The sequence below is a fragment of a genome, unplaced genomic scaffold (assembly GCF_019419815.1).
Source record: "Pyrus x bretschneideri cultivar Hongxiangsu unplaced genomic scaffold, Pyrus_bretschneideri_v1 Contig7, whole genome shotgun sequence".
Taxonomy (NCBI): Eukaryota; Viridiplantae; Streptophyta; class Magnoliopsida; order Rosales; family Rosaceae; genus Pyrus; species Pyrus x bretschneideri.
The window spans coordinates 5,786,149-5,812,911 of NW_025999809.1; the positions used below are offsets into that span (position 1 = coordinate 5,786,149).

Consider the following 26,763-nt stretch of genomic DNA (forward strand, 5'->3'; position numbering starts at 1 on the left):
ATATTTTCTAGGTACGCCAAGCAGAGGAATTGTTTTTGCAGGACAACTCAAAACTCTTTAATCATCACGGTCGTTCGGAAATTTGTAAAGGGTGAGTGTTATTTGAAGATCCACCTAAACAAAGAGTAGGTCCTACGCCAGTGTTCGGAAATGCATCCTCAACTGCAAATGGGGATAAAGATGGATCTCTTCCCATTCAAGAAATAAGGGTAGAAAATTCGTCTCTAGGTGAAGGTTCCATAGCTAGGGCTATGAGATGAAACAAGGCCTGAAAATTGAAGCAAAAAGGGAAAGCAAAGGATGATTACGCCTTTCAAGAGGAAATAGCAGCCTCTTTGCGATTAATGGCGGAGCAAAATGCCATTGCCGTGGAAGAAAGGAACCGTAGACATGAAGAACATGCCAAACAAATACAAGAAGAGATGGATGATATGAATATGCAAAGGAACAATTCGGATTACACTCCAATGAGTAAGGCCTATTTTGATAGGAAAAAGAGGGATATTATGGCCCGATGGGAGTTGGTTACCTTGGACTATGATCCTACAATGGCGGATGATGATGATGATGATTATAAACTTTAAATTCAAGTTGTTGTAGTTTTTATATTAAAATAATAAATTATGTTTGACCCTATGGTCCTTTGGTCCCCTCGGTTGGAGATGGTTTTTTGTCACGGGGCTATGTTTAGCCTATGACCCTTTGGCCTCTCGGTTGAAGATGGTAAGAAATATGACCTGACATTGTTCATTAAAATATTAATTTCTTGGAGGGCTATAGGGCTAAAACGAGCCCTCTGACCCTTCTTTGGTTGGAGATGGCCTCAGCATTTGATCAAAATCTCAAAGCGACCTTGGGAGAGATTCTACCATACTACCAGAAGTCATGTCACGCATGATTAGTAAGATACTCATATAAAAATATATCAATGAGAACTGAGCCATTGGATGTTTTGTTCTCCTTTTATATGGTCCCAAATTTGTAACTTTACCTTGGAGTTCATGAACTATGAGCCTCCTAACAAAGCCCAGATATCAGTTAATCGATGGCGGAGATTCGTTGATCGAACTAGAACCATGACGGGCATGCGCGAAATAGTAATTTAGCCAAATTACTCGAGTACTATTTATTTATTTTTATTATCCAAGTGGTATTATACTATTATGGGAGCTAGAAATTAAATTCGGGAGTTCACATCCAGCTATAAATATTTTAACCAATTGAATTACAAATTTCTCGGCAAATTAGTAGATCACTGGGAACAAATTACATGAGTTGTGAAGCATAAATTTGCCTTTTTGTCCAGTTGTCTATTACGCGCATTCATAAATCCACAAATCATTTCAAACGTAATTGATTACGCCATGTGATCTTGGAGTGAAAGGCCATGACAAATTGACAGCCAATGTCCCACACCCCATCCCATCCCACCCTAAATCATGCGCCCTTAATTCTTCACTTACCCTCCTCCCTATCTATGCCCATCCATTCTTTCTCCATTTCCAACCCCTTGTCATCACACTGAAATGGCAAAACTCGTAGGATTTCTGGTTTTCTTCACAGCCTTGGTGGTTGCAGCAGCAGATTGGAACATTTTGAAAACCCAAAAAACCAGTAATGTTGAATTGGGAGATGAGTTGAAGAAGTACTGTGAGAGTTGGAGGATCAATGTTGAAGTGAACAACATTAGAGGGTTTGAGGTTGTACCCCAAGAATGTGTTTGGTACGTTAACAAATACATGACATCGTCTCAGTACAAGGCTGACTCGCAGAAGGCCTTGGAGGAGGTCACTCTCTACTTGAGCAGCTGCTGCAAACTGGAGGGTGATGGCAAAGATGCTTGGATTTTTGATGTTGATGACACGCTTCTCTCCACCATTCCTTACTTTAAGAAACACGGGTTCGGGTAAGTCATGTTTTAACAACTATTGTTCTGAGATTTGAACTCTGAGAACTCTTTTAACGAAGTGGAGACTGAATGTCGCTGACGTGCTTTTGTTTTTCGGAAAACTAACTAGGGGAGAGAAGCCGAATGGGACTTGTTTGGAGGCATGGATGAGAGAAGGCAAGGCACCAGCTCTTGAGCACACACTGAAGCTCTTCCATGAGATCAAAGATAGAGGGATCAAGATCTTTTTAATCTCTTCAAGAAGGGAAAATTTAAGATCATCAAGTGTGGATAATCTCATTAGGGTTGGATACCATGGATGGACTGGTCTTATATTAAGGTATGGGATATCATCAAGGTTTCAAATCCAAAATTTTCTTAGTTTTTTTTTTTATACTTATAGTGGTTTTCAATGGTGCAAAAGATCAATTCCAAAAGAGAAAAAAAAGGATGAATCGATAAGCACTTTTGCTCATCAGCGTTTATGTCAAAAGTGCATTTGTTATAAACAAGTAGAAGTATGTAAAAGTGTTTCTGAAAAAGCACATAGCAAATACTTATGTAAAAAATGTTTTACAACCCAAAAGTGCTTTTACACCAAACATACTTAGAGGCATTTTTTGTTGTCAAAAAAACATTTTGGAACTTTAAGAAATAGTGCCTGACTTGAAAAGAAAGATTTGATTTCAATTTTCATATACTTAATTATGTGCAATGAAGGGGTCTTGAAGATGAGTTCAAGGAAGTGCAGAAATACAAGTCTGATGCCAGGCGTAGACTGATTGATGAAGGTTACCGCATTTGGGGAATTATTGGAGACCAGTGGAGCAGTTTTGAGGGGCATCCCATGGCAAAAAGGACATTCAAATTACCCAATTCCATGTACTATGTCTAGCATGAGAAATTTCAGCCCACAGATGCAGACCTAAACAAGCACTCCTAAGTCATTTCCGAGCACCATTTTCTCGCTCTAGAAACTTCTCTTACGTGCTTTCTTTTGAATTGCTTTTGATTTATTCAATCCGAAAAGTCAAAAAAAAGAAAAAAAAAACGATGAAAGAGAAAAATGATGTGCGGAACCATTTCTTTATTGGCCAAAGCATATGCTTCTCTGTCCTATTCATAAAAGACTAGTAATTTCAACGAAATCTGTCACCCTACACAAGTAGTTCTCCGGTATTTGTGGCTTGAGTGCTTAAGAACAATTGGAAATCTACGTTCGAATCCTCCTCTCTCAATACTATTTGAATGGAAAATAAAGGCATATTCTTCCTTTGGGAATCATTGTTAATTTATTCTGCAACTACGTGTGTTGGGTTTCATTATTATTTGCATATGGTTTAGTATTCTAGTAGACAAAATGTTAGGTTTTTTCTCATGCGTCTTGGGTTCGAAACTTCCTCTCCTCTAAATTATGGTAATAGTTACTCCGTCATCAGCACTAAATTATTGTAATAGTTTCGAACTCTTTTCCCCTCCTCGTCATAATAATAAATTTAAAAAAAAGTGTGCTAAAGTTCTCCTTTTTATTCCCAAAACAAAATAAGTTTTCCTTTGTGCTAATTATAGCATTATGGTATTATTACTTGTTGGAAATGGACTCATGCTAGCTTAATTCAGGTATACGTAGTTCGGTGGTTGTATACAAACACTTCTAATTCTTCAACAAATTTGTTTCCAAAACGGTAAATAAAACAAAAACAAAGAGAAAAGCATGGATATTCTCATTAACAACTTTGGAATATATTTATTTAGAGTAAAAATTAACGGAATAAATTTTATTTTCCTTGGATCTTAGCTATAGTTTACTACGTGATTGTTATTAGAATACGATGCTTAAATTAATTGCTTACACATATCCACGTATCCACTCAAAATTCCAAGTACCAAGTTTGGGTCCGATGAACAAAGACATATGAAGTGGGATCAAGTGAGGTTTGAGTATCTATACTTTTATAAGAGGTGTTTTATAAATATCAGACATAGTTGGACATTGATATTCAATTTTTTTCTTGAGTGAAGCACCCTGAATACAAAAGCACAATAATCGTCTGTATATTTTGCTCAAAGTTTTATTTTGGTCTGTATGTTTGAAATTTGATCTATTTAGTCTTTGTATTTTGCCCCTCTAGCGGTCCATTTGGCGTTAGTCTGCTTTAATGTTGTAAGAGCTACATGTACACATTAATGTTTAAACTAAACATGAATACCAAATGATTATAAGGTGAAAACACATGAATCAAATAAATCAACTTGCAAATTTGAGTCAATTGGTAGCGAGCCCCTTCTCTATTACGCCCAAGTCAGAATTCTACTGTCCCCTAAATCACAGTTGATTAAAATCACTTTGTCAAATCAATCAAGTGGAGAACAAAAATAAATGAAAATCTGGAGCATGAGCAGGGTGCATTGAAGTATTTAATATAATTGCAGATGTCATTTTACAGGCCAAAAATATTTACACTTATGTATTTTAGTGTGGGTTCGATCTCATCCTTCTAACAACTAACAATTAAACCTAAACGTCATGTGTTTTTTGCCGTATTTGGGCTTTTGGGCAACTCCAAAGAACTTTCTTTTGTGTTTTTTTTTTTTTTTTTTTTTTTTTCCCAAACCTCATTACACAATATCCCTACGGTGAAAGACTTGCCCACGTGTAGCTCACCAGATATTTTCACCAATCGCAGTCCTCCCTAACGTGGGCCCCGCAAATATGCCCGTGGAGCCGTCCCTAAACGCACTACTGAGGCGCGTGGAGTAATCGTACAGTTCAGCAAAACGCAGAGAGCCCCAAAGAACCAAGGGAGAAAAAAGGGGGCACATAAACAAAGCGCACTCGCGTGACTCGTCACCGTCCACTTCCCTTTCCCTTTCGTTCTTACGCTCGCAGAGCCGGTGACTGAATTTTAAAACAACCGCCTGTTGTTTTAGACTTGTCTCCGTCATCATCCTCAAAATTCCTGTTTCGATTCGATTCTGCGTGAATTGGGGCTCGCTATCGAGGTTTAGGTGCGTATTCGATATACCTTCTGATAATTTTGGGTTTTGGGTTGGAATACGGGGACTTATTGCTCTCTGTGGATGTCCATATGGAGTTTTGATTCAGTTTTTGCGTATGTTTTTCGAAATGGTATTGTTGGGTGGAAATTGAATTGGGGTTTCGATGGATATTGTGGTTTGCTGTTCTTCAATTTTGGTGCATGTTTTGGTTTGGATAATTGGATGTATGACAATTGTATTTTGCATGGTGGGGTTGTAATGTTATAGCTGTTTTCTTTTACTTCAATGAATTGCATGGTGGGGTTGTAATCATTTGCTTTGTGATTTTGTTTTCGGGGTTTTGCGTGGAGGGGATTTGGTAGAATATAGGAATATAGTTGAAGAATGGTTCTAAGATGTAAAAAATTAAGTGTGAAGTTTCTATTCGCTAATCGGTAACTTAAGGATGTTCGTAGATTTTTGTTTGGTTGACATAAGTTGGATTATTCTCCGGCCCGGTTCAAAGTCAGACAAATGAGTGTTTAGTGCTGTCCAAATGTGAACTTTTGATTGTGTTATGTAGCATTACAACCACCTGATCAACTGCCTCTTTGAAAATGACCATTAGGTAAGCTTTTTGGATAAATTCGTTCGGATAGTAGGGTTCTTCAACTCATAGTTTTAAGGGGCTCATTTAGTCGGGGCTTGGAGTGGCATCCATTCAGCGTACTGTTATGTAATTGCACACTCGTTCCTGCGGGTTCATTTTGTGAAAACATTTTCATGGTTCAGGGAGAGTTTTTATCATCTTCATGCTAACAAATGCTTTCTTTTCGTGATGGTTGGTTTTAATCATATCTTGCATTTATTCTTATGTTCACAGGCGAAAATTGATGACCTCTTTCAGTGGATTTGCTGTGAATAACAAGCAAAAGGTGTGCTGTCAGTAAGATTTTTGGCAAGTATCATCACTATCACAAGCTAAGCTAATAGCTCATGACTAGATTACTGATGCTCCCACTTTTCTGATTTTAGGAACATAGATGGAGGCACGCCCTGCTATGTCCATCCGGACATCAGCTGCAAAGCAGCTTACTCATATGGGGGTCTCTGCAGCAATGTCTTCATCCTTACCAGTCCTTCCAACCTCTTTGGAAGAGACATATCCCAAGTTGCCAGACTCCCAACAGGTTTCCATGGAAAGAGAACTTATGTCAAGGCCTATTGGGCATGCTGGTCACTTAACCTCCAACAGTGGAGTAGTTGGTCACCTATTTTCATCATCATCAGGATTCTCAACAGATCTTCACTACTCGTCTCTTTCACCTCATGAAAAACAGTCAAAAAACTCTCCTTTCATTTCTCAGAGTTCTGCAGCTTTGCCGTTACCTCATTCTCCTCATTCAGGATTTCTTCAGTCAACAGAATCTTGTCCTTATCCCAAAGAAAACAGTGGTTCCTGGTGTACAGATTCACTGCCAGGTTTCCTTCATTTTCCTGTCAATAGCCATGTCAAGAATAGTCAAATAGAGAGCAGTAGTTGCACTGGGATAATGACTGCTGATGAATTTGTTAAGCGACATGATTGGCAGGATTGGGCAGATCAGCTAATTACTGATGATGATGCTTTAACTTCTAACTGGAATGAGCTTCTTGATGACAATAACTTAACAGATCTGGAACAAAAGGTTGAGATATTCTCATATAGTTGGTCCATGATATACATTTGCAAGTTTGATGAAAATTATCCGTCATTATTATTGAAATAGAAAAACCAATTGGGTTCTTATTATGTTGTTTCAGATGAAATACCAGGCTCCCCAACCGTCTTCAACTTTTTCGGCTGAGCAGTCCCAATTTCATCAGCAACAACCTGCTTCATCTGGGGAAATCATTCCTGCTCCATCTAGGGAAATCATTTCTGTTCCTGCTACTTCCTCAGCTAATAGTGCCTCTGCCAAGGCGCGCATGCGTTGGACACCTGAACTTCATGAGGCCTTTGTGGAGGCTGTTAACCAACTTGGTGGTAGTGAAAGTGTGTAACTCGGAATTCCTCTGGCTTTACTGAATTCTTTGCCTAAGATGCAAACTTCTAACTCAATTAAACTTTTACTTCTCACAGGAGCAACTCCTAAGGGTGTGCTAAAGCTCATGAAAGTTGAAGGCTTGACTATCTATCATGTGAAAAGTCACTTGCAGGTACACAAGCTCCTTTCACCAATAAATAGTTTCCCATAGACTCTGTGTGTGAGAGAGAGAGAGAGAGAGAATTTTCTTTTGATTGGAGATCATTTTGAATTGCAGAAATATAGGACTGCTAGATACATACCAGAGTCATCCGAAGGTATATAACTAATGCTTCCAGTAAATACATGCGTACCTGTATATGTGTATGCAACTATGCATAACAACATGATTTTCTGTTCTTTGGTGCTGGAGGTAGTGTTATGAGAAAATAATTGTGATATTTGGTGGTGTTACTCTCTTTTTTATTTTTAAAATTTTTTTAATTCTGCGTTTCTTGTTTTTGATGCTGTCAAATGAGAAATATTCCTTCTTCTTTTTATAGTCTATACCCAGCTGCGACTCGCACCATTTCAAAATTTCCACTATATATAAACTGATTTTCCAAGTCTCAGAACTTTTCCCCGAGCATTTGTGAAGGCTATGTTTTGGTGAATATTTGAATTTCTCATTATTCTTTTATGTTTTCATACTAGTTATCTAAGTATTTTTATTAGTCTATTCATTAGTACCATACATGTTCCTCAACATATCATCCTATGAGGTATTTTTGTGCTGAAATGCTTGTTTTAATCTCCTGAGTTTCATGCTCTATCCTTGAGACTTTGAAGTTGGCATGGATATGCTTACCTCATTTTTTTTTTGATACCTTATGTAATTAGTTAATGTGATGTATTACTGCACATTCTTTTGTAGGTGCCTCGGAGAAGAAATTGACTTCAATTGAAGAAATGACGTCTCTTGACTTGAAAACGTAGGTCAATTATTCTTTATACCTATTGGTCCGATGCTTGTAAAGTAGCATTAATCATGTGGTACTTGTTTTACATAATCATTGCAAGGTTGCAACATCTGATGATACACCTTGTGGTTATCCAGTTACTGCTGATAACTTACGATTTTTCCATAGATAGGGTCATTACTCTCTACTTTGTGGATTTTGAAAAAATGCTGCTTGATGTGGATAGGAAGATAACAACTCTTTCTCGGAAAAAGAAAAAAAAACATACAAGACTTTACTGGAATTTGGTTGACCCCAAAGTTTCTTACATCCTGCTGCTCTGATGGGCAGTTGGAACTCAAGTGTGCTGTTGTAGCATCAATAGCTTTGCCGCGGATGCTCCAATGTATACTAGCCAGCCATTGCTGTTTAGAGGTCTTAGGTTCACATAAACAGAATGTTTCCTTGTATTCTACTGCAACTTTAGTGTCTTTAGTGTTTATTGCTGGAGTTAACTTGAGAGTTCCAAGTTGAAGATTATTGCCATTTAAGTGCCTTCTGACCTCAGCAAGATTCATAGGGTTGTTTCTCTGTTTAACCTCATGGAGGTGGGATGATCAAATAAAACAAAAAACCTTAATAGCTTAACTTTTATCATATGGAAGATGTAAACTATTGTTTATTTTTTTTCAATTTTTGATAGGACCTACATACTGTTAACTATTTGTCTTTTTGATAGGACCTGAGGTTATGATAACATTAGCACTTGGAAGATACCTGTTAACTCGTTAACTAGTTGAATGTGATAAGCCCAGAGTGGGTTTAACAGATTGCCCAAGGGTCAAATGATTCAACCTTCTATCTATAGATTTGTTCACTATTATCTCATTGTGTATCGTGTTACCATTTTACATTTTTCTGAACCTTTCTGCTCATTTGATTTGGGTAACAGTGGTATCGAGATCACTGAAGCTCTGCGACTGCAGATGGAAGTTCAGAAGCGACTGCACGAACAGCTTGAGGTATGAATTTGTCTGTTGGAAAAGTATATTTTTTTTCCTTTTCTAATTGATCAATGGGTTGAGTTATCCTCTTAAAATCTCTTCTGAAGATTTTGTTTAACTTTACCTGTCACCACTGTGAAGTTTGTGTAACACTATTTATAGCAGTGCACTTATTTTTGGCTGTGGTCAAATTTCGAACCTCAAATTTATTTTTTTGTGTACATGCCCGGGTTCTATTCATCTGATTTTTCTTATGTTGGTTTAATCTTCTTCGGTTTCTCTTTTGCAATTTTCTGTGTAACATATGCAACTTTCCTCTTTGTGCAGATTCAAAGAAATCTGCAGTTACGAATAGAAGAACAAGGGAAGTATCTTCAAATGATGTTTGAGAAGCAATGCAAGTCGGGTATTGACACGCTGAAGCCATCATCATCCAATTTGGACGACCCCTCCCCTCAGCCTTCAGATGCAATGCAAGTTTGTCCAGACAAAAGTGAACTGGATTCCTCCAAGTTGGACCAGGGCGAGACTGAAACTGATCTGGTTAAAGCCAACTCCGCATCATCAGGTGGTTCACAGGAACCAGAAGGGAAGCAGAAGTCGCCTGAAGCGGAAGCTCTTTCTGAGAATCCGGAGCCAGATGGTGGTGTCTCCAGTCCCCAACCTCCAAAGCGTGCCAAAATCAAAGAATAGGTCACATATCATCGTTAAATCTCCATTAGACCTTTTGAAAGAGCTTCTGTGATTTTACGATGGGCACTGAAATATTGTGAATGCAGTTTTTTTTTTAGTAGTTGATAATTTGTAGCTAATTATTAGCCAAGTTTTGATACTAATTATTCTCAAAACTTCAATCGCAACTTCTAAATTTGCTGTTAATAACAATAATTTCTTATGCAGACAAATTTCCGAGCCTTTAGAAAAGTGTTTTTTTTTTTTCCAAAAATTTCTGAATAATATTTACTGTAGGTGCCCATTTTTGAAGAAGAAAACTCCGCGACTCAATTGCTGTTATACTCGACTATCATTTCACTACAATGAAGTTATTGTGATGGCACTCTAACCCGGCAGAGTCCCATCATAGTTTGCATAAAAAACATAAAAACCTAGAACTTGGTTAGCTTGATGAGTTTTAAGAGGGGGTGTGTACGAGCATTTTTTGTTGTCTATAAATGAAAAATGTTTTGAGTTGAAGCATTTTCCATACGAAGAAAAAAAGCAGAAACCAAACATTTTCTCCTCAAAAAACACTACAGACTCAAACATACGACTTCACAACCCACAGTAGGTACACGACGGACTCTCATACTTTCTCTTTACACCCCAACGTTTCATTATAATACCCCTCCTTCCCTCCTCTCCCTCTCACCATCTTTGGCATCCCAAACATCTCCACTGTCATGGCCTCGAACACCATGGCCGCCAGCTTGTTCACTGGTTCTCAGACCAGAGTTGTGCATGGCACTCAAGAGGTATGGATAACGTATAGGTTTTTTTATATCCTTTTTCTTATACTGCAACTTTCGTCCATGAGATTTGACCTCACTCTTGTACTGCCACTAAGACCATATGGTCGGTCCTTGACAATGTATAGCTTAATTAAAATGTTGATGACTTGTTACAATTAGTATTAGGTTAAGTAGTTAAGTAAGGCAATGTGGAAACTGGTAGCACTACCTGCCTCCGAGAAGGCAGTCAGTGTCTCCAACAAGTGTCTAGTGTAAGAGAACGATAGGTTTCATATTTCAAAAGTGACTGATATTGGTGAGTTTGTTTTTGCTGGAAAATGGAGATCGTGAAAGGCAATGGCATCACAAGATCAAACTTTCTCCGATGGAGGAAGTGGTAAGGATACTAATTCAATTCGTTTCATATTATTACAGGGAAAAGGAACTCGTTTCTTTTTAGGAATTACATGTATTAATTTATTTCTCTTTGGTTTCTATAGTTGGCGGTAACGACTTCGAAGGCGATAAAAATGTTTTGAGTAATGCAGAGTGGAAAGAAAGAGCGTACAAATGTAAATTCAGGCAAGAAAAAAGCGATTTGGTGAGAAAAGACGGTGGAAATGATGATCAACGCTTGGAAGATGATTTGCTGTAAGTTGGTTTTGAGCTTAATCTTTTTTTTTTTCTTCTCAAATGATGAAGCAATGTCACACTTTATTCAAATCTGGACTTTTCGCAGTTTTGTTGAATCCCAGGAACCATTGTGGCGAAATGTACCCAACTCATCAAGCAAACTCATCCCGTACTGCTTAGTCATTGTCCTCCGGCTTGTATTTCTAGCCTTCTTCTTCCGTTTTAGAATCCTAACTCCGGTGTATGATGGTTATCTCTTGTGGATAACATCTGTAATTTGTGAGATATGGTTTGCGTTTTCTTGGATGCTTGAACAGTTAGCCAAATGGAACCCAATTAACCGTGAAACCTACTTGGAACGCCTGTCCATAAGGTTCGAAGCGCGAGGGTGAGCCTAACACGCTGTCCTCGGTTGATGACTATGTGACGACAGTGGACACTGTCAAGAAGCCTTCACTCATTACAGCAAACAGTTCTCTCTATCTTAGCTGTTGGCTACCCTGTCGGCAAGATCTGCTGTTATGTCTCGGATGATGGTGCTTCAATGCTCCTTTTCGATGTGCTGTCAGAGACTGCCGAGTTTGTAAGAAGATGGGTGCCATTTTGCAAAAGGCATAACATTGAGCCTAGGGCCCCGGAGTTCTATTTCTCTCAGAAGATTGATTACTTGAAGGACAAGGTACATCTGAACTTCGTAAAGGAGCGCGGCGGCACGAAGGTAAGCTCAAAGATAATAGGATAAATTTGACATTAATTTATGGCTTCTTTAAATTCTGATGCAAACACTCTGAAAACAATGAAATGAGGTCTTAAGGGTATTCTTTTTCATCTTGTGTGTGAAACTGCAGGGAGAGTATGAAGAATTCCAAATGAGGATTGATGCATTGATCTCGAAGGCTCAGAAGAAACCGGAAGAAGGTTGGGTGATGCAGGGTGGAGCTCCATGGCCTGGGAACAGCACTAGCGATCATCCGGGAATGATCCAGGTTTAGCGTTAATATTATCCCCCCCCTATTCGCCTTTTCACTGAGTTTTAGGCTCTATTAGATTCTGAAAGATAAAGAGGGTAAGTCACTGTTTGCACGGTCTGCTGTGACATTTTGGTTGATTTGCAGGTTTATTTGGGAAGTGGTACTGGTGCACGAGATGTAGACTGCGGGGAGCTGCCTCGTCTTGTGTATGTCTCGCGTGAGAAACTTCCTGGCTATGAACATCAAAAGAAAGCTGGTGCGATGAATGCTTTGGTGAGCAAATGTTGATTTAATTTGTGCACTTAAGTCGAAGATAAATTCTCGCATTCAGCAGTGTTTATAACTTACAAATGTTAGTATGGGATCAACAGGTTCGAGTGTCTGCGGTGCTTACTAATGCACCTTTCATGTTGAATCTGGATTGTGACCACTACATCAACAACAGCAAGGCTGTAAGAGAAGCTATGTGCTTCCTAATGGATCCGCAGTTGGAAAAGAGCTCTGCTGTGTCCAATTTCCTCAAAGGTTCGATGGCATTGATCATCACGATAGATATGCTAAAAAAAATCTTGTCTTCTTTGAAGTAAGTTCAACTATATCTTTAACTTTGTATACTCTTAAAACGTCACTGGGCTTTGCCTAGTAGTGAGGTTGGGCAGGGTGATGGGAAGGAGTAGGTTAGGTCCAGGTTCGAAACGCTTCAATGTAACAAACAAAAAAATAGCATGCTCTCGAAAATACAGAATTCTATGCCTGTAAAACTTTAGCTCAATTTCTAGCATTAATTTTTTTTGGTTATAGATCAACATGAGAGGCCTAGATGGAATCCAAGGACCTTTATATGTTGGAACCGGATGTGTCTTCAATAGACAAGCATTATATGGATACGATCTGAGAAGCGTCTTAAGACGACATGCGACTGCTGGCCTTCCTGGTGCTTCTGTGGCTGTTGCCACGGTTCGAAGAAGTCTAAGAAGCATGGGGTAAGAAGTGTTCTCGGGGAACTTTACCCCAAGAAGAAGAAAATGATGGGAAGGAACCACGTAAGGAACAGGAAGCACACCGATGTCTGATTTTTAAGAAGTTGAAGAAGGGTTTGAATGCTATGATGAGCTGGAGAAATCATCATTCATGTCACAGAAAAATTTCGAGAAATGTTTTGGACAATCTTCATTTTTTGTGGCTTCCACTCTCTTGGAATATGGTGGGCTTCCTGAAGGGACTAACAGCCAAAAGCTCGTTAGGGAGGCCATAGATGTTATTAGCTGTGGCTATGAAGAAAAAACTGAATGGGGAAAAGAGGTGAGTACGTAGCATTATGATGAACTACTGTATATATGATGATTTAAGGTTCATAAATCCAGCGTAACTATTTGATTTGTAGGAAATATGCACAAATGAAACCGGTTATAAACTTTTAAATAAAAATAGAACTGGCCACACTAAACAGGTTATAATTAGTGGTATATAAACCACGATGCACTCTATTTGTGCGTATCTCCTTGATCCTTTTGGATATGTTAGGTCTTGATATCAAGATGACAAAATCCGAAGGTGTTGAAATGGTTGGTTTTTGCATTGCAGATTGGGTGGATTTATGGATCAGTTACAGAAGATACTCTGACTGGCTTGAAAATGCATTCTAGAGGATGGAAGTCAGTGTATTGTATGCCAGAGAGGCCTGCTTTCAAGGGATCTGCTCCTATAAATTTGTCCGATCGGTTGCACCAAGTTCTGAGGTGGGCTCTTGGCTCTGTCGAAATCTTCCTTAGCCGTCACTGCCCGTTGTGGTATGCCTATGGAGGAAAATTGAAATGGATGGAGAGGCTTGCTTACATAAACACCATTGTCTACCCTTTCACTTCAATCCCCTTGGTTGCCTACTGCACTGTGCCAGCTGTGTGTCTTTTATCTGGGAAATTCATCGTCCCCACTGTAAGTACTTTTAACTTTTGGAAGTATGCAGGAACATGACTGGTTACCAACTTTAATAAAAACTTATAACCGGAGACTGGTTTTGTACTCAATGTACGACTTCTTGTATTTTTAGTGTCCTCTCAGTCTATTTTTCGATTAAAAGTTTGTTTCGTTTAGTGTTCAATGACCTAATAATAATTTCACATCCTGTGCAGCTGAATAACTATGCTAGCATTTGGGTCATGGGTCTTTTCCTCTCCATCATTACAACCGCCATTGTAGAGCTCAGATGGAGCAATGTCAGCATCAAGGACTGGTGGCGAAACGAGCAGTTTTGTGTACTTGGCGGAGTGTCAGCACATCTTTTCTCCGTATTCCAAGGCTTCCTCAAAGTCCTGGCCGGAGTTGACACCACGTTTAGAGTGACATCAAAAGCGGCAATGGATGCCGAGTTTCGCGAACTCTACCTCTTCAAATGGACTTCTCTTCTCATACCACCAACCACCCTCATTATCTTGAACATGGTGGGAGTTGTGGCTGGAGTCTCTGGTGCCATTAAAGCTGGTTACCACTCTTGGGGTCCTTTGAGTGGCAAGCTGTTTTTCTCCTTCTGAGTCATTGTTCATCTCTACCCTTTCCTCAAGGGTTTGATGGGGAAGTTCTGCAAAAATTAGATGAATAAATATCAAAGAAATTAGATAAAAAATTTGAATGTCCGCTAACCAAAAGATAGTATAAGAAGCGAGCACGTATTATGAACCTTATGATGCGGAGCGTATGTTTATTGGTGTTAGGCCTTACTTGGGATCCTACCTAAGTGGGTTGATAGTGGGTATATTGTTATGGGCTAATACAAAAAGTATTTATGTTCTGGATTAATGTATTTGCTTGATACTTGAATATTATAATAATTAATGTTGGTGTGTTTAGGATTTATAAGGTTTGTAATTTTTACAATAGACGTTTCTCTCGACTCTCATAAAGTAGCTAGGTATCCTTGATGGTTAAGGATCTTTGTAATATTTATGTTTGAGACATGAATGAATGTATAAAGAATTTCAGCGAGCCTTTACTTCGCTCAGGTTTGTGTGATGCAACCTAATCCTAGGTGCGATGCCTTATTGCTCTAAACCCTTACATGCTAAACATCTATGGCTAGGCTAGTTAAACATATAAGAATTCATTAGGTTCAACGTAAATCAATAAGCACATCTCACAAATCCTAATTACATATGGATAAAAACTTGAAATTACTGAAACCTTAATTGCAATAAGATTATAAATTGCAACCCAATTTTTCACGGAACAAATATCATTTCCAACCATTTTGTATTTACAACAAAAAAATTGCAAGGATAAAAGCATTTACGACGTGTCAAACATGTCCCAAATATTTTGTTTAATTCCACCATCAAAACAGTTGCGACGCTAACTATTGTGTCACAAAGCTGTCGTAAAATAACTTCGTGACGCTTGCAAAGCGTCGCAATATGTTGTGAAAACTTTTGCAACATGGGTTTGTTGCGACACAATCACAAGTGTCGTATGACCGTCATTAAAACGCATAAACAACGCTTTCATAACTTTAACGATGAGGATTTAGCATCGTATTTAACAAGTTTTTTTTTGTAATGGATGACATCTATGGTCAGAATTGCTCATGATATCACTTGTAGGAAGCTTTCAATCAAAATTAAACATGACATCTACTATAACTTGCATCGAATCACTTAAAACCTAGATGGTAGATGAGAAACCAAGTTAATTTGCACATACCAACAACAGAATATACTCAATATATATATATATGGATAAAAACTTGAAGATAACATGAAGGAAAGGTCTTAATTAAGTACTCATGATTATACTATTTGATAGCCTTAGAAAGGTACATCTTATAATAGAAATTTAAAAACCATAAAATACATGCATATTACCATTTTTCATGTTTAATATAAGAACATTTTTAATGTGTTTAGAATATGAAACGGTACACCATGCAAGTAATTATACAAGTGGAAGGAGGTTTTTGTTTTGTTTTTGTTTTTTTTTTTCAAGTGTCCCGCCACTTATATAATGACATATGATGGAGGTGCCAGTATTCTCTGTACACTAAAAAAATTTAAAAATTGCTCATTTAATTCATACAATTTCCACACAACTTTCAATAACATGTATAAAATTCACATATTTTTAACATAATATTTGAAAAAAAAAAAAACTAAATAAACAAATAAATTCTAAAATTTTTAATTATGTTCGAATGTCGTGGATGAAGAATTTGATACCAAATTATGTTACCCATTACGTGATTTAGCCGAATTCTCCCCTTCCTTTAGTTAGTATAAAATATAATTTTGTACTTATATATATATATATATATATATATTTAATTATGACCGAAGTTTCAAAGTACTTTTAAAGGTAAGTTGCTAAATAATGTACGTACCTATTTTTTCAGCATTATTTTACTATATATATATATATATATAGCTTGATTAGTTTTCAGAGGTGGGTACGTGACACCTGGAAAAAAGGGCAATTTTTGTTGTTTATTTGTAAAATAAGTTTGGCGTGAGCCACATAGACTGCCTTTGAGTTGAAGCGAGCCATGCAAACATTGCCAGACCAAGCAAAAACCAAACTCTTTCTTCTCCTACCCATCGCTCAGTCAAGTAACGTCTCTTCGACTCTAACCTACGACTTCCCAACTCACAGTAGGTACACACCAACCCTCTGATCCATCACACTTTCTCTTTACACCCCGACATTTCATTATAATACCCCCCTTTTTCCCTCCTCTCCCCTCTCATCATCTTTGGCATCCCAAACATCTCACTGCCATGGCCTCCAACACCATGACCGGCTTTTTCACTGGTTCTCACACCCGCGACGAACTCAATGTTGTGCATGCCACTGAAGAGGTACGCATACTGCATAGCTTATATCTTCTTCTTTTTTGAATCCCACAATTGTCGCCCATGATATTTGAACTCATTCTCGAGTGCCACTAAACCAAAATGGTCACTTGCAGTGTACCTTAATTGAAATGTTGATTATTTATTGCGGTTAGTGTTAATTAATTAACTGATTAGTGTGGTAATTGGATGCAGGACCGGCCTCCGACGAGGCAGTCAGCGTCTTCAACAAAAGTGTGTAGGGTTTGTGGAGATGAGATTGGATACAAAGAAGATGGGGAGTTGTTTGTGGCATGTCATGTGTGCGGCTTCCCAGTTTGCCGGCCTTGTTATGACTACGAAAGGAGTGAAGGCAACCAGTGCTGCCCTCAGTGCAACACTCGGTACAAGCGTCACAAAGGTGACATTTTCGATTAGTTGTATGATCTCACTAATTAATGTGGCATATGCATATGTTCTATGTGGAATAAGTCTTAAATATATATGTGACGCGTTACACTTTGTAACCTGTAGGTTGTCCTAGAGTCGCTGGAGACGAAGATGACTTCGATGCAGATGATTTTGATGATGAGTTTCAGATCAAGATTGATCACCATGATGATACTGCAGAACAAAATCATGTCATTGCTCGTTCGGTACTAACTTCGTCTAGTTTATTTAAGATTATAAGTTGTTCTTGATCTGAGAATTGTAGTAACCTTAAGGCACTCAAGTAGTAAAGTGTTTGATATTGGTGAGTCTTTTGCAGGAAAATGGAGACCACATTCAACAGCAATGGCATCGAAACGATCAACCTTTCTCTGTTGGAGGAAGTGGTGAGGATTTAATTTAATTCAATTTATATTACTAAATGTAAAGGGAACTTGTTTATTAAACAGGCACGCTTTGTCCGTGACATCGGTAAGTGTCAGACCACAAAGGGAACTTTTTTATTTTTCAGAATTGCATTTATTTGATTTACGCTATATTTGGTTTCTGTAGTTGCTGGAAAGGATTTTGAAGGCGAGAAAGATGTATTGAGCACTGCAGAGTGGAAAGACAGAGTAGAGAAATGGAAAGTGAGGCAAGAAAAGAAAGGTTTGGTGAGCAAAGACGGCGGAAATGATGAACAAGGCTTGGAAGATGACTTCCTGTAAGTTGGATTTGTGCTTATTCTGTGTAGCAAATTTAGTTTTTGTCAAGTGATGCCACGGTGTTTCATTATTCGAATATTTTCGCAGTTTGGCTGAAGCCCGCCAACCACTGTGGCGAAAAGTACCCATCTCATCAAGCAAAATCAGCCCTTACCGCATAGTCATTGTCCTCCGGCTTGTGATTCTAGCCTTTTTCTTCCGTTTCCGCATCTTAACTCCGGCCAACGATGCTTATCCCTTGTGGCTCATATCTGTGATTTGTGAGATATGGTTTGCATTTTCTTGGATACTTGATCAGTTCCCCAAATGGAACCCCATCAACCGCGAAACTTACTTAGACCGCCTATCCATAAGGTTCGAGCGTGAGGGTGAGCCTAACACATTATCCCCAGTTGATGTCTATGTGAGTACAGTGGACCCTCTCAAGGAGCCTCCAATCATTACAGCAAACACAGTTCTCTCGATCTTAGCTATTGACTACCCTGTTGACAAGATCTGCTGCTATGTCTCGGATGATGGTGCTTCAATGCTCCTTTTCGACGCGCTATCAGAGACTGCAGAGTTTGCAAGAAGATGGGTGCCATTTTGCAAAAAACATACCATTGAGCCTAGGGCCCCCTGAGTTCTATTTCTCTCAGAAGATTGATTACTTGAAGGACAAGGTACATCCGAACTTTGTGAAGGAGCGCAGAGCCATGAAGGTAAGGAAAAGAAAATTAGTTTATATAGCAGACACTTCGACAACAATGAAATGATGTTTAAAGGATTTTTTGTGTGGTATTGCAGAGAGAGTATGAAGAATTCAAGGTAAGGATTAACGCGTTGGTGTCGAAGGCTCTGAAGAAACCAGAAGAAGGATGGGTGATGCAGGATGGCACTCCATGGCCCGGGAACAACACTCGTGATCATCCTGGAATGATCCAGGTTAACATTAATTTTATCTTATATTCATCTATTAATTGAGTTTTGGCTTTATTATATTCTCAAATATAAGGAGACTAAAAAGTAACGAAAATGGACACGAGATGGCTTATTTTCACTTGATTTGCAGGTTTATTTGGGAAGTGAGGGTGCACTAGATGTAGATGGTAAGGAACTACCGCGTCTTGTGTATGTTTCGCGTGAGAAACGTCCTGGCTATCAACATCATAAGAAAGCTGGAGCCATGAATGCTTTGGTGAGCAAATGTTGATTTAATATGTGTACTTAAGTCGAAGATAGATTCGCGCATTCAGCAATATTTATAACTTGGACATGTTGTCTGATCAATAGGTTCGAGTTTCTGCGGTGCTTACTAATGCACCCTTCATGTTGAATCTGGATTGTGACCACTACATCAACAACAGCAAGGCTGTAAGAGAAGCTATGTGCTTCCTAATGGATCCACAGCTCGGGAAAAAGCTCTGCTATGTTCAATTCCCTCAAAGGTTCGATGGAATTGATCGTCACGACAGATATGCTAATCGAAATGTTGTCTTCTTTGATGTAAGTGCCACGCGATCTTTAAACTACTCCATCTCTTGCAGTAAAAACTCTTTGCCTCTAAAACTTGGCTCAATGTCTTGGGCTGTTTTTTGTTATAGATCAACATGAGAGGCCTAGACGGGATCCAAGGACCGGTATATGTTGGGACTGGATGTGTCTTCAATAGGCAAGCATTGTATGGTTATGATCCGCCTGTTTCTGAAAAGCGACCTAAGATGACATGTGACTGCTGGCCTTCATGGTGCTTCTGTGGCTGTTGTCGCAGTAAGAAGAAATCTAAGTCTAAGAAGCATGGGGTGAAAAGTCTTCTCGGGGGACTTTACTCCAAGAAGAAGAAAATGATGGGGAAGAACTACGTTAGAAAAGGGAGTGCGACAATGTTTGATCTTGAAGAGATTGAAGAAGGGTTTGAAGGTTATGATGAGTTGGAGAAATCATCACTCATGTCACAGAAAAATTTCGAGAAACGATTTGGACAGTCTCCGGTTTTCATTGCTTCCACACTTATGGAAAATGGTGGCCTTCCTGAAGGGACTAATAGCCAAACACTCGTTAAGGAGGCCATTCATGTGATAAGCATTGGCTATGAAGAAAAAACTGAATGGGGCAAAGAGGTGAGTAGCATTATGATGAACTTCTGCTCTATCTATATAAAGATTTAAGATTCTTATATTCGGTTAAACTATTTGATCTCTAGGATACATGCACAAATTGCACCGGTTACAAACTAATAACAAAAATTAGGTGTGATGGAGACTAGGCCGATAATAAGCCGTATATAAATTCAATGATGTAGGTCTAGTTATGCATATTAACCTGTATCTTTGGATATGTTAGGCTTTGATAGGAAGTTGATAAAACCCAAAAGTGATGAAATATTTGGTTTTTCCGTTGCAGATTGGGTGGATTTATGGTTCAGTTACAGAAGATATTTTGACAGGCTTCAAGATGCATTGTAGAGGATGGAGGTCAGTGTACTGCATGCCAAAGAGGCCAGCTTTCAAGGGATCTGCTCCAATAAATTTGTCCGATCGTTTGCACCAGGTTCTGAGGTGGGCTCTTGGCTCTGTCGAAATCTTCCTTAGTCGTCATTGCCCGTTGTGGTACGCATATGGAGGAAAACTAAAATGGCTGGAGAGGCTTGCTTATATCAACACCATTGTCTATCCTTTCACTTCCATCCCCTTACTTGCCTACTGTATCGTTCCAGGCCGTCTGTCTTTTGACTGGAAAATTCATCATCCCTACCGTAAGTACTTCTTACTTCAGGAGATAAAGAACTGATTACAAACTTTTGATAAAACAAATAACTGGAGTGACAATGAAGCGTGGTTTATTCATTATATACGGCTTCTATGTTCCGTGTCCCCTCAATTCTGTTTTATATCATAGGACATGTGCCAATGAAGTTTTTGATTTTCAAAGAACTATCATTTTTTCATGAATCATATTATCTAATAAGAATCTAAAATTTCGTGTAGCTGAATAACTTTGCTAGCATATGGTTCATGGCTCTTTTCCTCTCCATCATTGCAACCGGCATCTTAGAGCTCCGATGGAGCAATGTGAGCATTGAGGACTGGTGGCGTAACGAGCAGTTTTGGGTGATTGGTGGAGTGTCTGCACATCTTTTTGCCGTCTTCCAAGGCCTCCTCAAAGTCTTGTTCGGAGTTGACACCAATTTCACGGTTACTTCAAAAGCGGCAGACGATGCTGAGTTTGGTGAACTCTACCTCTTCAAATGGACTACTCTTCTCATACCACCAACCACACTCATTATCTTAAACATGGTGGGAGTTGTAGCTGGAGTTTCTGGTGCCATTAACAATGGCTACGGTTCATGGGGTCCGTTGTTTGGCAAGCTGTTCTTCTCCTTTTGGGTCATTGTTCATCTCTACCCCTTCCTCAAAGGTTTGATGGGAAGGCAAAACAGGACTCCTACCATTGTGGTACTTTGGTCAGTTCTTCTTGCTTCCATCTTCTCATTGATTTGGGTGCGAATCGATCCCTTCCTGCCCAAGCAAACTGGACCAATTCTTAAACAATGTGGTGTGGAATGCTAGACCTGTTTCTCTAGAAAATCTCCGGTGTATATTGGGATCTTTTGCCTTTTCTTCCCTTCATTGATTGTCTTTACAGTTATACAACTTTTGCTTGTTTGTCTTCAAATTTTCTCAAGTTTCCAGAGAGGGTGATTTGTATACACACTATACATATATCCATTAAAAGAGATATTGACAGTAAGGTCCCAACCGCTCTAGTGTTTCTCACTTTGTCCTTAAATTTGTTTTTCAGGAAGTGATTTTCTACATCTTTTTCTTCCACAATAATTTTATTTTTATAATATTTGAATTGAATAAATCAAAATAATCAGAGGACATAAAAAAGGGAATGAGTGCAAAAAGAGAATGTGAGTGAAAAATGGACAAATTATTTAATTGACTGATATTTTGCAAAGTTAACTATAAAGCAATGAATTTGTAGCTCATACACTTAAAAGCGTTTATGTGTATACATGAGGTCATGTTCGAATCCTCTTGGAAAAACGGGGTTTTGTAGAAAATTTGGAGTTCAAAGCATATATTTTTGGCAGGTGAAATTTGGAAACATTGAAAACTTTGGCTTGCTTGCATATAAAGCTCTGGTATATGGTACAAGTACACCTCTTGTGTGTTCAAGACTGTCCGTACAGGTCTCGAACCCTTTTGGTTATGAGAAAAACTCAGGGATATATTGCGGTTACATGTAAGAATCTACCGAGCATCTAGAAACAAGTCTTATTGACTATAGGCACAATGCATATACATACAAAATACAACTACACCAAGAAATGGCTATATCCATTCCTCCTATTTTTGATGCCCGGTTAGTTTGTTGATGGTTAATGCACCAAATGGTTTGGAGAGGTAAGGCAGGTTCTGAGCCGATAGCTCTTGTGCCACATGACGCATTGTGGGTCGCAACTCAGGATGTGGACGAGCGCAGGCCAAAGCTAAGGTGACAACAAACGCCACTGCCTCTGCCAATTCACCGGTTGGAGGCTCCAGCCTTTGGTCTAACACATCTTTTAAAAGCAGCACTGCATTTCCCTTCAATGTTTTTGATGCTTCTAATAAGGACTCGAGCGTTTCCCCTGGGTGTCTTCCCATCACGATTTCTAGTGCCACCACTCCAAAGCTAAACACATCGCTCTTATCCGTGACGCGCATAGTGAATGCAAGCTCTGCACATCAAGAACAACAAAAATTAACCACCTTAAACATACCTTAGTCACTAAAAGAATCAGCCTAAAATGAACACATTATAATGTTACGTTACCTGGTGCCATGTAGCCATAAGAACCAGCAACATTGGTCCAACTGGTTGAATCCGGGCTCAAGAGTTTTGCTGTTCCGAAATCTGATAGCTGAGGCTCAAAATCCCACTTGAGCAATACATTGTTGACAGAAATATCCCGGTGCACAATGGGTGGAGAACAATCATTGTGCAAGTAAGAAATTGCATGAGCTAGTCCTTGCACAATTTTCACCCTTGTACCCCAGTCAAGCTCACCACCTCTGTCCTCGCCATACAAGGCTTTTCCGAGGCTGCCTCTATCTAAATACTCATAAACCAAGAACATGGAACCCCGCCTTGAACAGAACCCGAAAAGCCTAATGATGTTGCGGTGCCTGACATGCGTCAAAGTTTTGATTTCGTTCTCAAAGCTCTGCCGATTTATTGCTGGAATGTCGCTAGAATCAGATATGTTAAGCCTCTTAACTGCAACAATTTGGCCCGATAGCAACTCTGCCTTGTACACCCTACCGTATCCTCCTTTTCCAATGCAGTATTTCTCATCGAAGTCCTCCGTGGCCTTCACGATTTCTCCAAATGTAAATTTCACTTCTCTTTCCCATATGTTAGACTCAAAGCTTTCAGATTCAGAACGTTTGGTTTCCACATCAAGCGGCTTAGGCTTCTTTCGGAATATGAGAATCAGAGCAATGGCAGCTGCAATCAATAATAAACCACAAACAGGTACAAAGACACCAATCAGAATTTTGTTGGTGTTCATGTTGGACTTTTTTCCAGAACTGCATGCAGTTAGTCCTTCTGAAGCTCCACACAAGCCAGAGTTTCCTGCAAAGGCATTTGCTGGTGCCCTTCGAAAAATGCCTCCGGTTGGGACTGCACCTGTCAAGTTGTTATGAGAAAAATCATAGCTGATTAGACTATGCATGGAGGAAAATGCTGATGGGATCGCCCCGGAGAGATGGTTGTTTGAGACATTGAGAACCTCCAACTGTGTGAGCTTGGCCAAGTTTGAAGGTATTTGTCCTGAGAGAGAATTGTTGCTAAGATCCAGTAAGTACTTCAACTCTAAGTTGCCAATCTCTGCTGGGATATTACCTGATAACTTGTTGTGGCTTAAGTTCAAGCTCGTTAATTTGTCGAATGTGCCAGGATCAATAGGTACTTCTCCCATGAAACTGTTATCGGACAAATCAAGAAGCTCAAGCTTACTCAATGTGCCTAGACTCTTGGGTATTGATCCCGTAAAATGGTTCCTGCTGACATTGAGCGAGAATAGCAAGCTTAGATTTCCTATTCCGTTAGGAAACTGCCCACTGAATTCATTAGACTCTAAGCTCAGAGAATGCAGTTGTGTCAACTGCGCAAGCTCAGGCGGGATTTGACCTGAAATTTTATTTCTACCCATACGCATAGCCGTGATGTTTATGCATTTTCCCCATTGTGGTGAGAGTATACCAACAAACTGGTTGTCGGTAAGAGCAATGAATTCAAGACTGGGATGAACACCAAATACATTTGTAATGTTCCCGGTAAATTGGTTCCCATCAAACCGGACTCTAGACAATGCCGAACAATTCCTCAAGCACTTGGGCAAAGACCCTGTGAAATTGTTATTGTTCACTGTGAGGACCTTCAAAGCGAATCCACTGCACAACTCTGGTGGCAACTCTCCAGAGAAGCTGTTGTTTGAAAAGCTAACATATGTAAGACCAGGACTGTACTTCCCAAAATTGCTTGGAATGCCACCAGATAACTTATTTGTGAAAACAGAAAAATTCTCCAGGCTTGTGAGGAGAGAAATGTTCTTCGGCAACTCTCCCTCCAGTTCGTTCGTGTTGACATCAAAGGTAGCCAGCGACACCATGTTACCAATCTCCTCGGGGATTGTTCCGCTAAGATTGTTGGAGAAAAGTTGCAAGCTTTGAAGATTGGTGAGACTCCACATTGTCATAGGAATTGGCCCGGATAGCTGGTTCTCGGAAAGATCCAAATCCACCATGTCTTTCAAGTTTCCAATCTCCGAGGGAATTAAGGAAGTGAACTTGTTTTGGTATAAGTACAGGACATTGAGTTTCGTCAACAGCCCCATTTCCGGTGGAATGTTGCCACTGAAGCTATTGTTTTGGAGTTGCAAAGAGACAAGCTCAGTCCAATTGGAGAGCAGAGAAGGCGGGATTGGGCCAGATAACAAATTCCCGGATAAACCCAATTCAACAATGCTAGTCAGACCAGACAAGGATAGAGGCAGCTCCCCAGTGAGGAAATTGGAAGCCAATGCCAAGTATTTGAGATTAGTACAAAAACCGAGCTCGAATAGGGATCGAAGAGTTCAACGAATTCTTTCTAAGATCAAGGTATTGGAGGTCTCTAAGTTGTCCTATGGAAGATGGGACTTCTCCTTCAAGTGAATTGGTAAGCAAATTAATTCTCTGCAGCCCAGAAACCAACCCAATGCTCTCAGGAATCGGACCGTTGAACAGGTTATGGGCCAAATGAAGATGCTTAAGCTTGAGAAAGCTTGTTGGCAATGGCCCTTGGAATTGGTTATAAGAAAGATTGAGATACTCAAGCTTGCCGAGATTGGTAAAAGCACTTTCTGGGATTTCACCAGTCAATGAATTTTGAGATAAATCCAGAAAAGCTAAGTTTTTGCAACCAGATACAAATTTATGTGGGAATTCAGAATCTAGACTGTTGAAAAAAATGTCAAGGTATTGCAAAAGGGGCATGCTTTTAAATTTAGACCAGTCAGGGGTTTCTAAATAATTTCCACCCAGAAGCAAAAACTGTACCTTTTGGAGGTTGGTAAGCTGGTAAGGGATTGCACCAGAGAGGCTGTTGTTGAAGAAGCTGAGATAGTCAACGTTGGTCAACTTCCCTATTTCCTCAGGGATTTCTTGGGCGAAAAGGTTGTTTCCCAGGTCCAAAGTTTTGAGCTTTGAGAGGGTTCCAATGGCGGATGGGATCGGGCCACTGAAATTGTTGGCATTGAGGTTGAAGTGGGTGAGGTTGGAAAATGGGGTGAAGTTGAACTGTGTTAGGGTTGCTGAGATGTTGAGGTTCGAGAGGTCAATTTGGGAAACTGTTTTGGTAATGGGGTTGCAAGAAATGGCTGTCCAGTTGCAGAGGTTTTTGAGGTTTGTGTGTGCCCATGAATCCAGAGAAGGTGGTGGTCGGGAGGAAAAGCTGCTTTTCCAGGCTATAAGTGCTTCTGCTTGTGCTGCTGGTGAAGAGGTTGCCTTCAATGGAAGAAAGGAGAGGAAAAGAATGTGGAGGAGCAGGAGGAGGAGAAAAGGAGGAGAAAGCTTGGGAAGTGCTTTCATGGTGTTTAACGAACTTGACATTGTTGTTTGATTCTAAGGTTTTGGTTGTAAGTTTATATAGAGGAAGAGGGGGTCCACGTTCGGACTTAATTAACAGGAAACTTATGAATATGTGCAAGATGCAAAGTGGTCTCGTCCCATTGCCTTTACTGTTTGTGTTTATTGACATAATTCATTTGAATTCTAAGGTTAATGATTTTATTTTTTGATGCACATGGAAGCGTAAAAAGAATACACTTTTCGTTTATAGCCATATGCATACTCTTTAATGTTGAATACTTGGCTTAATTAGATTTAAACACCTAAAATTAAAAAAATTAAAAAGTATCATACTTCTGTGCCTTTTAAGATTTTGATTAAGGTGCTTAAGTACAATAGGCCACATCAGCATTTCTCTATTTATCAAATTAAACATTTTTATTGTAATTTTTGAAATTAAAATTTTATATGTTAATTTCTTAATTTGTCCTTTAAATAGTTGAACGATTTTTTTTTATTTTTTAAAATATTTTAGAAGTTGCGGACTCTTGCCACTCAATACTACGATCTGGTGGTATTCTTCTTCACTTGTAAGTGAGAGGTCTTAGGTTTAAATCTCGTAGATGGCGAATTTGATATCAAATTAGGTTGCCCATTGTGTGGCTTGCTGAACTCCTCTTCCCTTTAGTGTAACAAAAATGGTGGATGTTTATATTTTTTTGAAATTATTATTATATATTTTATTGAGATAATTGTTTTGTATACATTACTGGTACATTTATTATTGGTTTTCATACGTTGATTTTGTACATGTTATCAATTG

General features: G+C 39.2%; 4 protein-coding genes and 1 pseudogene across 5 annotated transcripts; 4 read left to right on the plus strand and 1 right to left on the minus strand.

Annotated features, from left to right (window-relative positions):
- The first annotated feature begins 1,424 nt into the window (after positions 1 to 1,424).
- On the plus strand, positions 1,425 to 2,842 carry LOC125472488 (acid phosphatase 1-like). The gene is made up of 3 exons (XM_048574029.1): positions 1,425 to 1,906; positions 2,019 to 2,228; positions 2,609 to 2,842. Exons 1-3 carry the CDS (start codon positions 1,527 to 1,529, stop codon positions 2,781 to 2,783), a joined length of 765 nt encoding a protein of 254 aa, XP_048429986.1. The 5' UTR covers positions 1,425 to 1,526; the 3' UTR covers positions 2,784 to 2,842.
- Positions 2,843 to 4,687: 1,845 nt separating this feature from the next.
- LOC125472478 (protein PHOSPHATE STARVATION RESPONSE 1-like) lies at positions 4,688 to 9,751 on the plus strand. 2 transcript variants are annotated; one of them, XM_048573991.1, is made up of 9 exons: positions 4,688 to 4,897; positions 5,751 to 5,825; positions 5,903 to 6,555; positions 6,671 to 6,902; positions 6,990 to 7,066; positions 7,172 to 7,211; positions 7,808 to 7,865; positions 8,785 to 8,854; positions 9,164 to 9,751. In XM_048573991.1, exons 3-9 carry the CDS (start codon positions 5,911 to 5,913, stop codon positions 9,527 to 9,529), a joined length of 1,488 nt encoding a protein of 495 aa, XP_048429948.1. In that variant the 5' UTR covers positions 4,688 to 4,897; positions 5,751 to 5,825; positions 5,903 to 5,910; the 3' UTR covers positions 9,530 to 9,751. The 2 variants fall into 2 exon arrangements, with proteins under 2 accessions (XP_048429948.1, XP_048429947.1); XM_048573990.1 differs by having other exon boundaries at positions 5,751 to 5,802.
- Positions 9,752 to 10,641: 890 nt separating this feature from the next.
- Positions 10,642 to 14,419, plus strand: LOC125472553 (annotated as a pseudogene).
- A 2,155-nt stretch (positions 14,420 to 16,574) lies between these two features.
- LOC103958831 (cellulose synthase A catalytic subunit 4 [UDP-forming]) lies at positions 16,575 to 21,585 on the plus strand. Its single transcript, XM_048574243.1, is given in 14 exon segments — positions 16,575 to 16,729; positions 16,919 to 17,123; positions 17,237 to 17,358; positions 17,472 to 17,538; positions 17,705 to 17,855; positions 17,944 to 18,472; positions 18,474 to 18,557; positions 18,643 to 18,780; positions 18,908 to 19,033; positions 19,129 to 19,341; positions 19,440 to 19,955; positions 20,239 to 20,550; positions 20,552 to 20,590; positions 20,823 to 21,585. Coding segments are annotated over 14 exon segments (3,165 nt in total). The 5' UTR covers positions 16,575 to 16,648; the 3' UTR covers positions 21,405 to 21,585.
- A 365-nt stretch (positions 21,586 to 21,950) lies between these two features.
- LOC103958832 (MDIS1-interacting receptor like kinase 2-like) lies at positions 21,951 to 25,998 on the minus strand. The gene is given in 3 exon segments (XM_009371149.3): positions 21,951 to 22,564; positions 22,660 to 24,949; positions 24,951 to 25,998. Coding segments are annotated over 3 exon segments (3,696 nt in total). The 5' UTR covers positions 25,983 to 25,998; the 3' UTR covers positions 21,951 to 22,190.
- Positions 25,999 to 26,763: the final 765 nt, after the last annotated feature.